This window comes from Arvicola amphibius, chromosome 9 (assembly GCF_903992535.2).
Source record: "Arvicola amphibius chromosome 9, mArvAmp1.2, whole genome shotgun sequence".
In the NCBI taxonomy this organism is placed as follows: domain Eukaryota; kingdom Metazoa; phylum Chordata; class Mammalia; order Rodentia; family Cricetidae; genus Arvicola; species Arvicola amphibius.
Window position 1 is genome coordinate 72,166,142 of NC_052055.2, and position 12,918 is coordinate 72,179,059.

The 12,918-nt window shown below is 51.8% G+C and overlaps 2 protein-coding genes across 2 annotated transcripts; one reads left to right on the forward strand and one right to left on the reverse strand.

Moving 5' to 3' along the window:
* The first annotated feature begins 3,319 nt into the window (after positions 1-3,319).
* On the forward strand, positions 3,320-8,717 carry Hsp90ab1 (heat shock protein 90 alpha family class B member 1). Its single transcript, XM_038343158.1, has 11 exons — positions 3,320-3,474; positions 4,671-4,817; positions 4,932-5,138; positions 5,357-5,650; positions 5,750-6,058; positions 6,260-6,425; positions 6,618-6,808; positions 6,896-7,043; positions 7,144-7,412; positions 7,918-8,251; positions 8,361-8,717. The coding sequence occupies exons 2-11, from the start codon at positions 4,671-4,673 to the stop codon at positions 8,468-8,470; spliced, it is 2,175 nt and encodes a 724-aa protein (XP_038199086.1). The 5' UTR covers positions 3,320-3,474; the 3' UTR covers positions 8,471-8,717.
* A 282-nt stretch (positions 8,718-8,999) lies between these two features.
* Slc35b2 (solute carrier family 35 member B2) lies at positions 9,000-12,639 on the reverse strand. Its single transcript, XM_038343159.1, has 4 exons — positions 12,513-12,639; positions 11,812-12,005; positions 11,486-11,643; positions 9,000-10,205 (listed from the first exon to the last, which is right to left on the reverse strand). Exons 1-4 carry the CDS (start codon positions 12,521-12,523, stop codon positions 9,270-9,272), a joined length of 1,299 nt encoding a protein of 432 aa, XP_038199087.1. The 5' UTR covers positions 12,524-12,639; the 3' UTR covers positions 9,000-9,269.
* Between the last annotated feature and the right edge of the window lie 279 nt (positions 12,640-12,918).

The window sequence follows — 12,918 nt, forward strand, 5'->3', positions numbered from 1 at the left end:
GTCTATAACTCCATTCTAGGGGATCTGGCTCTCTTGCATGGACATATCTGCAGGCAAAACACCAATGCACATAAAATAATAAATTATGAAAGATATTTTATTATTAAGTTGAATAATAATAAATTATAAAAGTATTATTGTTTGTATGCGGTGTGTGTGTGTGCACTTGAATTCAGGTGCCTGTGGAGTAAGAGGCTTTGGATTCCCTGGAGCTGGAGTTACAGGTGGTTGTGAGTCATCCAACATGGAGGCTAGGAACGGACCTAGGGTCCTGTGGAAGAGTAGCAGTGCTCTAAACTGCTGAGATATATCTCTAGCCCTCAGGCTGTATTTTTTCTTTTCTTTTCTTTTTTTTTTTTTAAGAGAATTTATCGGGGACTGGAGAGATGGCTCAGTGGTTAAGAGTACTGACTGCTCTTCCAGAGGATCCGGGTTCAATTCCCAGCACCCACATGGCAGCTTACAACTGTCTGAAGATCCAGTTGCAGGGGATCTGACACCTTCACAACAATGCACATAAAATAAAGTTAAATAAACCATAAAAATATTTTTTAAAAAAGAATTTATCAGCTGGTGCATTCCTTCAATCCCAGCACTCAGGAGGCAGTTGGATCTCTGAGTTCGAGGCCCATCTGGTCTACAAAGTGAGTTCCCACAAAGCTACACTGAGAGATACTATTTTTTGGCATCCTGTGCCCCAAGAAAAAGAGAATTTATGATATGTATAAGATATGTGAGAGCCAGGTGGTGGTGGCATATGCCTTTAATACAAGCACTTGGAGGCAGGGGCAGGTGGATCTCTGGGTTCAAGGCCAGCCTGGTCTGCGGAGTGAGTTACAGGATGCCAGGACTACATAGAAAAACCTTGTTCCTCAAAATAAAAAAGGCATTTGTGTGTGTAAGTATGGTAAGTATGGTACACGGGCACCTCTGTGCACATACAGAGGTGGAGGACAATTTTAGGGGTAAGTTCTCTCCTTTTGCCATGGATCTGGGGTCAAGTTCAGGTCTAGGCTGAGGCATGCAGGACAAGGACAAGTGTTTTTAGTTCCCTAGGCAAGCCTCCTCCCCTGCTGTTTTTGAGACAGAATCTGCTACATAACCCTTAACTGGTCTGGTAATGTGTAGTCAGACTGGCCTTGGAATTACAGGCATCCTCCTGTCTCAACAACCCTAATACTGAGACAGACATGTGCCACCAGACCCAGCAAGGTAAAAGGAAACCCTATGTTGGTACAAAATGACTTTTTTCTCATTTTTAGTAACTATTAATGCAACAGGATCTCTCTTAGCCTATGCCAGCCTATAACTTGTAATCCTTTTGCCTCAATTGCCCCTGTGCTGGAATTACAGGTGTGTACCACCATGCCCAGTGACTTTTCCCAACTGAGAATGTCCCTGGAAGCTGCTGAGGAGCCTTGGTCCTGACATTGCTGGGGGCCGGGCAAAGGGAAGACCATGCATAGGGGTGACTTCTGGTCTGCTTCAGACTTCGGTCCTGGAAAGAGAGACCATGCCCCTCCTGTTTCCATTCCACTACCAGAACTGAGAGGACCAAGGGTTTAGTGACCCTGCTATTCACGAACCCTTCATTTTCCTGTTCAGGAAATGTATAGACTAGCTAGCTTTCACCTGTTCAGAGGCCAAGGAGAGGCTGTCGACACTGTTAGAGAACTAGGGAACCTAGGACTTGGTATGTGTTAGGTAAACAAACACTCTATCCCAGAGCTAAATGTCTAGTCCAGAAAACAGCTAGGCCCCTTTTACTGAGAGAGGGGATGGTTTCAGATTTTGATCCAACGCAGAACCCTGGGGTCTTTCTGGCAATCCTACCAGTGTTTCTACGGGCTTCTAGCAAGCTACAGTTGAGGAGAGGATAAAGACAGGGCCGGATTGGAGGATAACGGATGGGATGAAGAGGACAGAGGGGCAAAGGAAGGGGACAATGAGATCCCATTAAGCCGGCTGCTGCATATGCACTGGGAACGAAGGTGTGGGGACCCTGGCCAGAGTGGCTAAGAAAGGAGAGGAATATTTACAGGGCACCGAGTGGCCATTATCTCCTGGAGCGTTCATACCCAACAAGCTTCCAGATGGGGCCTGGGAAAATGGCAAGGCTTCAGGACAGGTGAGGCTGGAGGGCGGGCTCAGTGGGAAGGCAAGCCGGAGAGGTTCTAGCGCAACTCGGTTATGGCACTTGGAATTGGGCCAATCTGTGACCAGTATCTTCTTGCAGCTGCCTAGAGCTCCCACTAATCTGAAAAGATGGGGACCTCCTTCTCCCTAGGTCTAAAGAGCTGCAGTAGGGAAGAGGGCTAGAAAAACGAAACCAGCTTGAGAAACAGCTTGCTGTGCTCGCAAAGGGAGGGCGCATGGCCCCGTGCGCCTTGTATGTGGGCGACATCGGGGGCTGAGGGGTGGGGAGTGTTCTACCCAGCAGTGTCCGGTTCCCTGCCTGTTCACAGAAAGGTGTCCGCCGCAGTCACTCACCCCCGCAGATCCTGTGCCCTGTGACCGATCGAGGTCAGCCACCCCTCCTTCTGTGCTCCACAGCCCACCCCACGCTCCACATCCCACTGCAATGTGGGCCTCCTAGGCCCACTAGTAGAGAGAGGGTCGTCTAGCCGTAAACCACGGAACGAGGACTGGGGGGTGGGGGGAACGACATCTCGGCAATAAGACGCATGCAGTAGGCAGCGACAAGCCAAGCTGCTTACTGCCCCCGCCGCAGCGGGGGAGGTGGAGCCTCGGGGGGAGGGGTTGAGACCGCCGAGACAGGCCTAGAAACTGCTGGAAGAATCGCAGTACCACCGCCGCCGCTGCTCCTTCCGCCGCGCGCCGCCAAAGAGTCCCTGCCGGCCCAGGCCCGCGCCCCTCCCCCCGGCCGAGCTGCTCGCCGCCTGCAGCTGCTCTCCGTTCCGGAGGGTGGGGGGGATCCCGGACTCCCTAAAGTTCGACACCGAATTTCTCATTGTCCTGTCCTCTCAATGTGCGAGGAAGATCGGGTCTGAGAATGGCGCCCAAGTGTTCCCTGAGGACTGGCCTCGTGGGAGTGGAGGCGCCTGCCTCAAGATTTCTGAGGGAGTTGGAGGGGTACTGGCCCGAAGACACATCATTAATGGCATATGCGTATTCCCTGGGCCTCACCTCGCGGGGCCATGTCCCCGCGCTGAACACGGTATTGAATAGGCCTTGACTCGGAGCCCAGGCCCCGCTCCCGCCGCTCCCCGCCCCCTCCCAGATCTGCTACCATGACGTCAGGTGGGCGGGCGGGGGCAGGTGCGCGCCGGTAGCCACTCCTTTAAGGCGGAGGGATCCAAGGGAGAGACCGGGCTGTGCTTCGCCTTATATAGGGCGGTCGGGGGCGTCGGAGAGCTCTCTTGAGTCACCTCCGCGCAGCCTAGGCTTGGCGTGCGATTCGGACGCGCTCCGTGCCCACCCTGCTCTGTGCTACTACTTGGCTTTTCTGTCAAGGTAAGGCCGCGGCCCCCTGCCCCTGCGGCTTCCCGGGGCTCCTTCCCGAGCCACTTCCCTTCCTCCTTCGCATCTGCCCTAAAGGGGCTCGCCCTGCCCGGCGGCCTGTGGGCTGATTGTGCCCGGAGTGCCTCGGATTGCTTGTGGTTGACCCCGGCGGGCTTGCGCCGCGAGGCTCCTCGGTGCCCCGGGTGGGTTCCCAGCGCGTGAGGTGGGGGCGCGGCCCCGCTAGGTGGTAGGTAGCCGCACGTGGTAGCCGCCGACCCGGGACGCTGCCATGTTTGCCCTCCACTTCCGGGCGCGGCTGCAGGGTCCGCGCGGTGGCGGACGCCTCTGCGTGACTCAGCACGGCCCGGCGAGGTTGGACAGGCCACCTCTCCTGGACGCCTTTTTCAAGGGGCTTGGTTTTGGGGAGGGGGTCTACGGATTGGCAGGGGCGCTTGAACCCACTGCTTTCCTTTCTAGATCTTTCCTGCTCTCCCGGTGGAGGAGGAGAAACGGAGGGGGCAGGCATGGGAGGATTCATAGGTCCCTCCCCTACTCCTCCCCTCCCTGGAGCTCAGATTGTTCTGGAAGCCTCTAGTGCCCCGCCCCAGTGCCCGGATGCTGGGGCAGTGGGAGGGTTACGGTAGCGCCCCCTCCCCTTGTGGCGCCCGCCGACGCATGTCCGGCAGTGACGAGGGTCGCTGGATGGCTTGAGCCACCATTTTACTTGGGTTAAGGCCCATGCAAGTCTGCGCAGTAAGCGGTCACGGTGGAGCTTTTACTCTTTGTCCTGATTTAATTACCTCTTGAGCGCCTCATGACTGCGGCGTCTTGCCTTGCTAGGATGGAGCAGCACATAGAAACACGGCTGCTGTTTCTGTTAAAGTTTCTTTTACGCCTAAATGAAAAAGTTAAGAGATTTGCCGTTTATATGCGCCCAGGGGTTGCTTGGGGTTCTTAGTGTGTTGGTGAGTTATTCTCGAATTTTACCAAGGTATGTCGGTAGCCAGGATTGAGAGCCTGATGGTCGAGCGAACCGTTCTTTTGGGGAATTTTCCACTGTGGATTTGCTTTTCGATGTAGCTTCAAGGTCTTAAAAATGGCGGTTCTCCCTTGGGAATGGATACTACCCAGTTTAAAGCAGTTTCAACTGGATTTTAAAATGTGCAGCTACCATGGTATTTGATAAATGTGTGATCTTTCGTTCTTAGATGCCTGAGGAAGTGCACCATGGAGAGGAAGAGGTGGAGACCTTTGCCTTCCAGGCAGAAATTGCTCAGCTCATGTCCTTAATTATCAACACTTTTTATTCGAACAAGGAAATTTTCCTTCGAGAGCTGATCTCCAATGCTTCTGATGTGAGTGTTCTGACTTTCTAAAGCTTTTTAGAAGTGTAGGGAGTGCCAGTTTGAAAGGGAGGAGACCATTTGGATATATGGAATAATGTGGCTGTGTATATTATGTATTTACAGGCCTTGGACAAGATTCGCTATGAGAGCCTGACAGACCCTTCCAAGTTGGACAGTGGTAAAGAGCTGAAAATTGACATCATCCCCAACCCTCAGGAGCGCACACTGACTTTGGTGGACACAGGCATTGGCATGACCAAGGCTGACCTCATAAATAACTTGGGAACCATTGCTAAGTCTGGCACAAAGGCTTTCATGGAGGCTCTGCAGGTGTGTGGCCATTCACCAACAGCACTGGTTCATCATTGCTTTTAGCTTGTTGATTTACCAAACATTGCTTCACTAACAAGTACATGTGGAGGTCAGAGGATAACTTTGACCAGTAGGTCCTGGGGATGAACTCGATTGTTATACTTGCTCAGCAAGCACTTTTGCTTGCTTGTGCAGAATCGTTTGCATCCCTTTCAACTTTTAAAATCCTTTGGCAGGCTGGTGCAGACATCTCCATGATCGGGCAGTTTGGAGTTGGGTTCTACTCAGCCTATCTGGTGGCAGAGAAAGTGGTTGTGATCACAAAGCACAATGACGACGAGCAGTATGCCTGGGAGTCTTCTGCTGGTGGGTCCTTCACAGTGCGTGCCGACCATGGTGAGCCCATTGGCCGGGGCACCAAAGTGATCCTGCATCTCAAAGAAGACCAGACAGAATACCTGGAGGAGAGGAGGGTCAAGGAAGTGGTGAAGAAGCACTCACAGTTCATAGGCTATCCCATCACCCTATATGTGAGTATGGGCTTGGCAGTCTGAGCAGGCTGCTGGGGTGTGGCTTTTGCCTTTCCTGGTGGTGGTCTCTACAATTCATTATTCAATTTGGTGATTTAGCTGGAGAAGGAACGAGAGAAGGAGATCAGTGATGATGAGGCAGAGGAAGAGAAGGGTGAGAAAGAGGAGGAAGATAAGGATGACGAGGAGAAGCCGAAGATTGAAGATGTGGGATCGGATGAGGAGGATGACAGTGGCAAAGATAAGAAAAAGAAAACAAAGAAGATTAAGGAGAAATACATTGATCAGGAAGAGCTGAATAAGACTAAGCCCATCTGGACCAGAAACCCTGATGACATCACTCAAGAGGAGTATGGTGAATTCTATAAGAGTCTCACCAATGATTGGGAGGACCACTTGGCAGTCAAGGTATGTAACTGGAGCCATGGGGACTCTGGGTGGTGGGCACGACAGCCATAGTTCTGATTGGAGGGCACTTTGCTGCTAGTATTCTAGGTTTACTTGGTACTGGGGCTGGTTTCTTGCTAGGGCTTTAGGAGTGTTGTTTCTGTGGTACATGTTGGATTCTGGGACCTGAGGTCCTGAAATGCACTACTGGGTTTCTTTTAGCACTTCTCTGTGGAAGGTCAGTTGGAATTCAGAGCATTGCTCTTCATTCCTCGGCGAGCTCCCTTTGACCTTTTTGAGAACAAGAAGAAGAAGAACAACATCAAACTCTATGTCCGCCGTGTGTTCATCATGGACAGCTGTGACGAGCTGATACCTGAGTACCTCAGTGAGTACCTCCTGAGCTTTGGTTATGTAGTGCATGCAAATTCTTAGTAAATCCTGCAGCATACAAACTGAGACTGTCTTTAGCCCAGATGATTACAGTCTTTGGCTTCCCAAACCTTCTCTTGATTGGGTGGTTTGAATCTGATAACCAGGCCAGGTTTGATGGGCTGTGCCTTGCTCTGGTTGATTGTAGACTTCATCCGCGGCGTGGTGGACTCTGAGGACCTGCCCTTGAACATCTCCCGAGAAATGCTGCAGCAGAGCAAGATCCTGAAGGTCATCCGTAAGAACATCGTGAAGAAGTGCCTTGAGCTCTTCTCCGAGTTGGCTGAAGACAAAGAGAACTACAAGAAATTCTATGAGGCCTTCTCCAAGAATTTAAAGGTAAAACGAGCAAGTGTTTTATCTCCTGATTATTTTGTTTAGGGTATTATTTTTTTCCAGCTCATAGGACTTTTTCTTTGCCTACAGCTTGGGATCCATGAAGATTCTACTAACCGTCGGCGCCTCTCTGAGCTGCTCCGCTATCACACCTCTCAGTCTGGAGATGAGATGACCTCCCTGTCAGAGTATGTGTCTCGCATGAAGGAGACACAGAAGTCCATCTACTATATCACTGGTGTGTAGGAGCTTGGGTATGGGGGTGTGGGAGATTGGGGAGGGACAAGTGGCAGTATGGAGGCCTTTTGGTCACTGGGTCACGTTTAATAATCCTATAGGTGAGAGCAAAGAGCAGGTGGCCAACTCTGCCTTTGTGGAACGTGTGCGGAAGCGGGGCTTTGAGGTGGTGTACATGACTGAGCCTATTGACGAGTACTGCGTGCAGCAGCTCAAGGAGTTTGATGGAAAGAGCCTGGTCTCAGTGACTAAGGAGGGCCTGGAGCTACCAGAGGATGAGGAAGAGAAGAAGAAGATGGAGGAGAGCAAGGCAAAGTTTGAGAATCTCTGCAAGCTCATGAAGGAGATTTTGGATAAGAAGGTTGAGAAGGTGAGTTTGTTGGAAGTTTGCCACCTAGAACTGTTACTGATGCTGTATAGCTAGTGGGTGGCATCAGGTAACGAACTCTCTAGGCCCTTCTTCCCCCAGCAGTACTGTCAGTCTCTTGATGAGAAAGGTAGGAACTTTTTTCATATCATAAGTGATTATCCCACATAAAACATATATGCAATGTAAGAAAAAAGGCCCTGATTTGTTGCCCAGGTTTTTTTTTGTTTTTCAAGATAGGGTTTCTCTGTAGCTTTGGAGCCTGCCCTGGCACTCGCTTGGTGGATCAGGCTGACCTCTTAACTAACTCAGTGGTGCTCTCTGCTGGGATTTAAGGCATGTGCCCCCACCACCTGGCTGCCCAGGTTATTCTTGAATCCCTGAACTCAAGCTACTTTCAGCCTTCATAGTAGCTGCAGTTTATTCATCTTCCCATACCTAAAGCAAAGAACTTTACACATAGCAGTTCCAGGACAGCCAAGGTTACATCTTGTGACTTTGTCCACAGGTGACAATCTCCAATAGGCTTGTGTCTTCACCCTGCTGCATTGTGACAAGCACCTATGGCTGGACAGCCAACATGGAGAGGATCATGAAGGCCCAGGCACTTCGAGACAACTCTACAATGGGTTACATGATGGCCAAAAAGCACCTAGAGATCAACCCTGACCACCCCATTGTGGAGACCCTGAGGCAGAAGGCCGAGGCTGACAAGAATGACAAAGCTGTTAAGGACCTGGTGGTGCTGCTGTTTGAAACTGCTCTGCTCTCCTCTGGCTTCTCACTTGAGGATCCCCAGACCCACTCCAACCGCATCTACCGCATGATCAAACTAGGCCTGGGTGAGTGAGGGAGGCTAGGCTTGTGAGCAAGTTACTGTGGCAAGTTACTGAACTGCCTAGACCCTTGGACAGACTTTTAACACTACCATCTTGTTCAAATCTTTTTTAGGCATTGATGAAGATGAGGTGACAGCAGAGGAGCCCAGTGCTGCTGTTCCTGATGAGATCCCCCCACTTGAGGGTGATGAGGATGCCTCCCGCATGGAAGAAGTAGATTAGAGATGCCCTGGGAAGACCATGTCCTCTGTATAGTTTCCCTGTGCTCCCCCAGCAGCCTTGACTGGCCCTGACCTACCTGGCTCTCTGCTCATGCTAGAGGATCTCTTACCCTGTCTTGTGCCTTAAGGCAGGAAAATCCCCTCCCACAGAATAGCAGGGTTGGGTATTGTGTATTGTGTTTTTTGTTTGTTTTATTTTGTTCTGAAATTAAAAGTATGCAAAAATAAAGAAAATGCAGTTTTATGTAGTCCTGTTCTCCTTGTAGCCCTCAGGATGCTGTGGTGGTCGGTACATTCACTTCTTCCCTTGAGCCAACCAAAACACATGGCCAAGTCACTGCTGCAGTTTAATCAATAAGAGCAAAAGGTGACAAGTACCAAAACTTGAGCAAAGAACACAAGGGTCCCAAAGGGGCTGGGCAGGGCTCTGTTGCCTTTGGCACAGCACCATTTTCACTTGACACACACCCCCCCACACACACACACACACACGGGCCTGTAAACTTTTTTTTTTGTGCTGTTCTTGAGGGGTGGGTGTTAAGGGAATAAGCAAAGGCCTGATACTGGTTCACAGGTCCACCAGCTAATCTCAGATGGGGGGGAAGCTCCATGTGGATCTCCTCTAACTCAGACCCACCACTGCCACTTGTATGACTAGTAGTAGGTGGGGCTCTTAAGGCAAGGCAAAAGAGGCTGCCTCCAGGGCTCCAATCCTCTGCTGTATACTGAGAATATTTTGCCCTTGAGCCAGTGCCTCTGAGAAGCTACAGAAACCAGAGTGAGGGTCCTTATTCCATTCCTCATACCTTCTGCACTGGGGGCTCAGTTGGAACAGCCTTCTTTCCCCGTTGCTTGCGGCCCCGGGCATAGACTCTGAGTAGCAGGGCAGTGAAGACTACAGCCACTCCTAGTCCCCCCACCACAGTGACAGTGTGACCATAGAGAAGGCAGGAGAGAAGGATGGCAATAGCCTGGCGGAGAGTCATGATGATGGTGAAGACAGCGGCTCCGAACTGTCCAATGGTGTAGAAGATGAAGAGCTGACCGAAGGCAGAGCAGATGGAGAGGAGGAGGGCATGGAATGCAAACTCACTGTGCCGCCCCATGAAGCGGGCTCCCTCCAGTAGGGCCCCCTGCTCCAGTAGTGAGCCTACTGTGAAAAGACAGGAGAATAAATTGACCCCAAACATCATCTGCACTGAAGACATCTTATAGGCAAACAGGGCATCCTGCCAGTTTGAGGTGAAGCTGTCAAAAGCGATGTAGCCTGCCAGTAGGACCAAGCCTGAGAGTGTGGTGGCTGGAGAACTTCGGGGCTCTGGTCCACTAGACAGCAGAAACATGCTCACCCCAATGGAGATGAGGCCAGCAGTCAGGTATTCCCAGTGTTCATAGCTTCGTCTAGACACCAGCTTTCCCATCATCATGACAGGAATCACCTTGGAGGCCTTGGCCAGTACCTGGGTAGGGAAGCTGACGAATTTAAGTGCTTCATATTGGCACCAGCTGCTAAGCACATTTGACAGACTGGCAAAAGAGTATCGGTACATGGGTGCCCCATGACGGGGTTGCTTGCGTAGGACACAGTAGAGACCTGCCACAATCAATGCCAGCACACGGTTCATTAGCACCAGGAACTGTGAGTCTGTGAAGTGCTCGCCTGGTGATGTGGCTGTGGCTCCATAGCTGCCGGTCATCACTCTTTCCTGCAGTACACCCCAAGTCAGATAGGACACCTGGGAGGAGGGGAAGAATGGCACTAGTAAACAAGAAAAGGAAAAGGGTCCTTCATTTTCTCCCTTCCTTGGAATGATGGCATGTGATGTAACTGACAGCATCCTTTTGGTTTCTCTCTAGTAAAGGTTTCTTTTCTAAGCTTTACTTCACCTTGTAGGGAATCAAATAGAGTTGTAAACATAGTGACACTTCAGGACTGGACACTGTCCATCTTCTTGGCACAAGTTCATTAGAGCTGGCTCCATATACCATATAAAGTTTTATTTTGAACCAATTCAAAATAAATTGGAATGTTTGGAAGCCTCAGGGAGAGCTGGCCACTTTCAGTTCAACATATAACCTAAGGTGAACCGGCATCCACTCCAAACTATGGCCCGTGATAGTATCCCACACATGGAGAGGCTGCCTAAATTCTTGTGTGTGTGGTCACGGGGATCGTCTAAGGTTTGTACATGGCAGGAAAGGGCTCTACTTTTGGGTTGTACCCCCAGAGCCCCTCCCACATTATTTTATTATTTTCAGACAGGTCTTACTACAGTCTTAGTTATCCTGAAACTTGACATGTAAACCAGGGTTATCTCCAACTCAGAGATCCACCTGCTCTGCCTTCGACATGCTGGTACAAACCCACCATAACGCTTGATTTATTTTATGTTTTGACAGAATCTCACACTAAATTGCTCAGGCAGGCCTTGACACACACACACACACACACACACACACACACACACACACACACCCTTTCGGTTTTTCAAGACAGGGTTTCTTTGTGTAGTTCCAGCTGTCCTGGGATTTACTCTGTAGACTAGGCTGGCCTTGAACCCAGAGAGGTCCTCGAGCCTCTGCCTCTAGAGTGCTGGGATTAAAGGTGAGTGACATCATCACCAGGTGCAGGCCTTGAACTTTCAATCCTTCTGTTTCAGCTTCCAAGTTTTGCCACCATGCCTGGGATTCCCCCAGATTTTGTCAGCGAGATTATATATTAGATATAGTACAGAAAGCAGAATAAAAGAGCACAGAAAAAAATATACAGAAAAGACACACTAGACATCGTTGCATATGTGTACGGTGAAATTTCAGTACAGGTGCAGAATGAGGAAAAGGTAAGAGGAAGAAAGCACTTCAACACTTTCAGGGTGGGGCCGTGTCCTGGTCCTGCAAGGACATAAACCATACCTAAATCAACAAACCTTTGGTGTGGGCAGGACAACTTTGGTTTTATTAAGTTCCTGGCTATCTGGACCCAATCTGGCAAGAGAAGGGGAGCCTGTCTACTTACCTGGAGCCCCGAGGCACAGAAGACCAGCTTCAGGATCTGCCAAGACGGGGTAGTATCTGCCGTAGCATCTGCCCGGGGAGTTAGTGGAACCTCATCAGAGGCCTTGGGCTCACTGCCAAACACACAGGCTTTCACCAGCGGAAAGCAGAGACCCCTGCCTGAAGAAGACACACAAAATCAAGCCCCACAACTTCTCCAGAGCAGTCAGCAAGTCCCCCACCCGGACCTACTGACCTCCCTCCCTTCCCAAGTCACGGTCCGCTTTGAATGTCTGTCAACACCTGCAATAGAACCTGGTTTGTTTCCCTACCCTTTGACCACATTACCTGTCTCTAGGTAGTTCTTCCGTCTAAAGTATTGTACCAGAAGGTAGCCAGGTACCATAAAGCTGGCATAGCCAGCAGCATTCAAGAAAAAGCGGGTGAACCACAGCTGTGTCCAGGACTGCGGAGGGGCTTCGGGTGACTCTCCACCTGCTCCCAAAGAAGGGAGCGCGGCGAGCACCACCAATGTCCACCATCTGCTGGGACAGCCAAAGCAGCGATTAAGGTTGAAGATCTTCAGCCCCTCTGCCCTCCGGAGGGGACTGTACCAGGGAAGTGCCCAGTGGCGTCCCCGCCCCCTCCGCTGCAGTCCAGCGGGACGGACAAAGAGCCTCTCTCTCTCCCTCTCTCTCGGGGGGTCCGACGCAGGCCAGGCAGAACCTCCTCCCTTCCCAGGGGCGGCCCCGCCTGCCCAGCCACATAGGTCGCCTCTGTTCCCTCAAGCGCGCGGGCAGCTCAGGCCACAGGCGCCCCCCCCCCCTTCCCGCTCCGGAGCGCCACAATCCCACATCTCCTCCGGACGACACTCCCGAAGTCCCCCAGGATCACTGGCCACACGCCGCGCCCCCATCCACACCGGCTCCCTGACAGCGCCACGCGGGTCTGCAGCTGGAGGACCCCACCCCGCCCCCGAGCCCTGGGGTCTCGGTCACGTGGCCCCGGGGTCTCAGTCACGTGGGCCATAGCTGGCCGAGCCCCCCCACCTGGCGTCCATGGCCCAGCCGCGTGGGGCGGAGGGGGGACCGGGGAATGCGAGTCCCCGGGCCGCACGCTCCCTCCGCTCCCTTCGCCACCCGCTCCAGCAGCCAGCTAGCCAGTCAGCCAGCGGAAGTGCCGAGCTCTTCCCGCCTCCTCCCCGCTTGAGTCCCTCCGCGGCGCCCCGGTCACAGCGCCCCCGCGCGGCCCGGAGGCAGACCAGGCCCGGTTCTCGCTGGGAACCCCCAGTTGGGACTCCCTCCCTTTTCGTCAGCTTGCTTGGTCACAGCCATCAACCCTTTCCTTCCCAGACAGTGACGACTGTTGCCACCTAGCGGACTAGACTTTTGAGTGTCTGAGACCAAGCACTTCCCCTTATGTTTTACCTTTTTCTAACAATGATGTCTCCTTCCT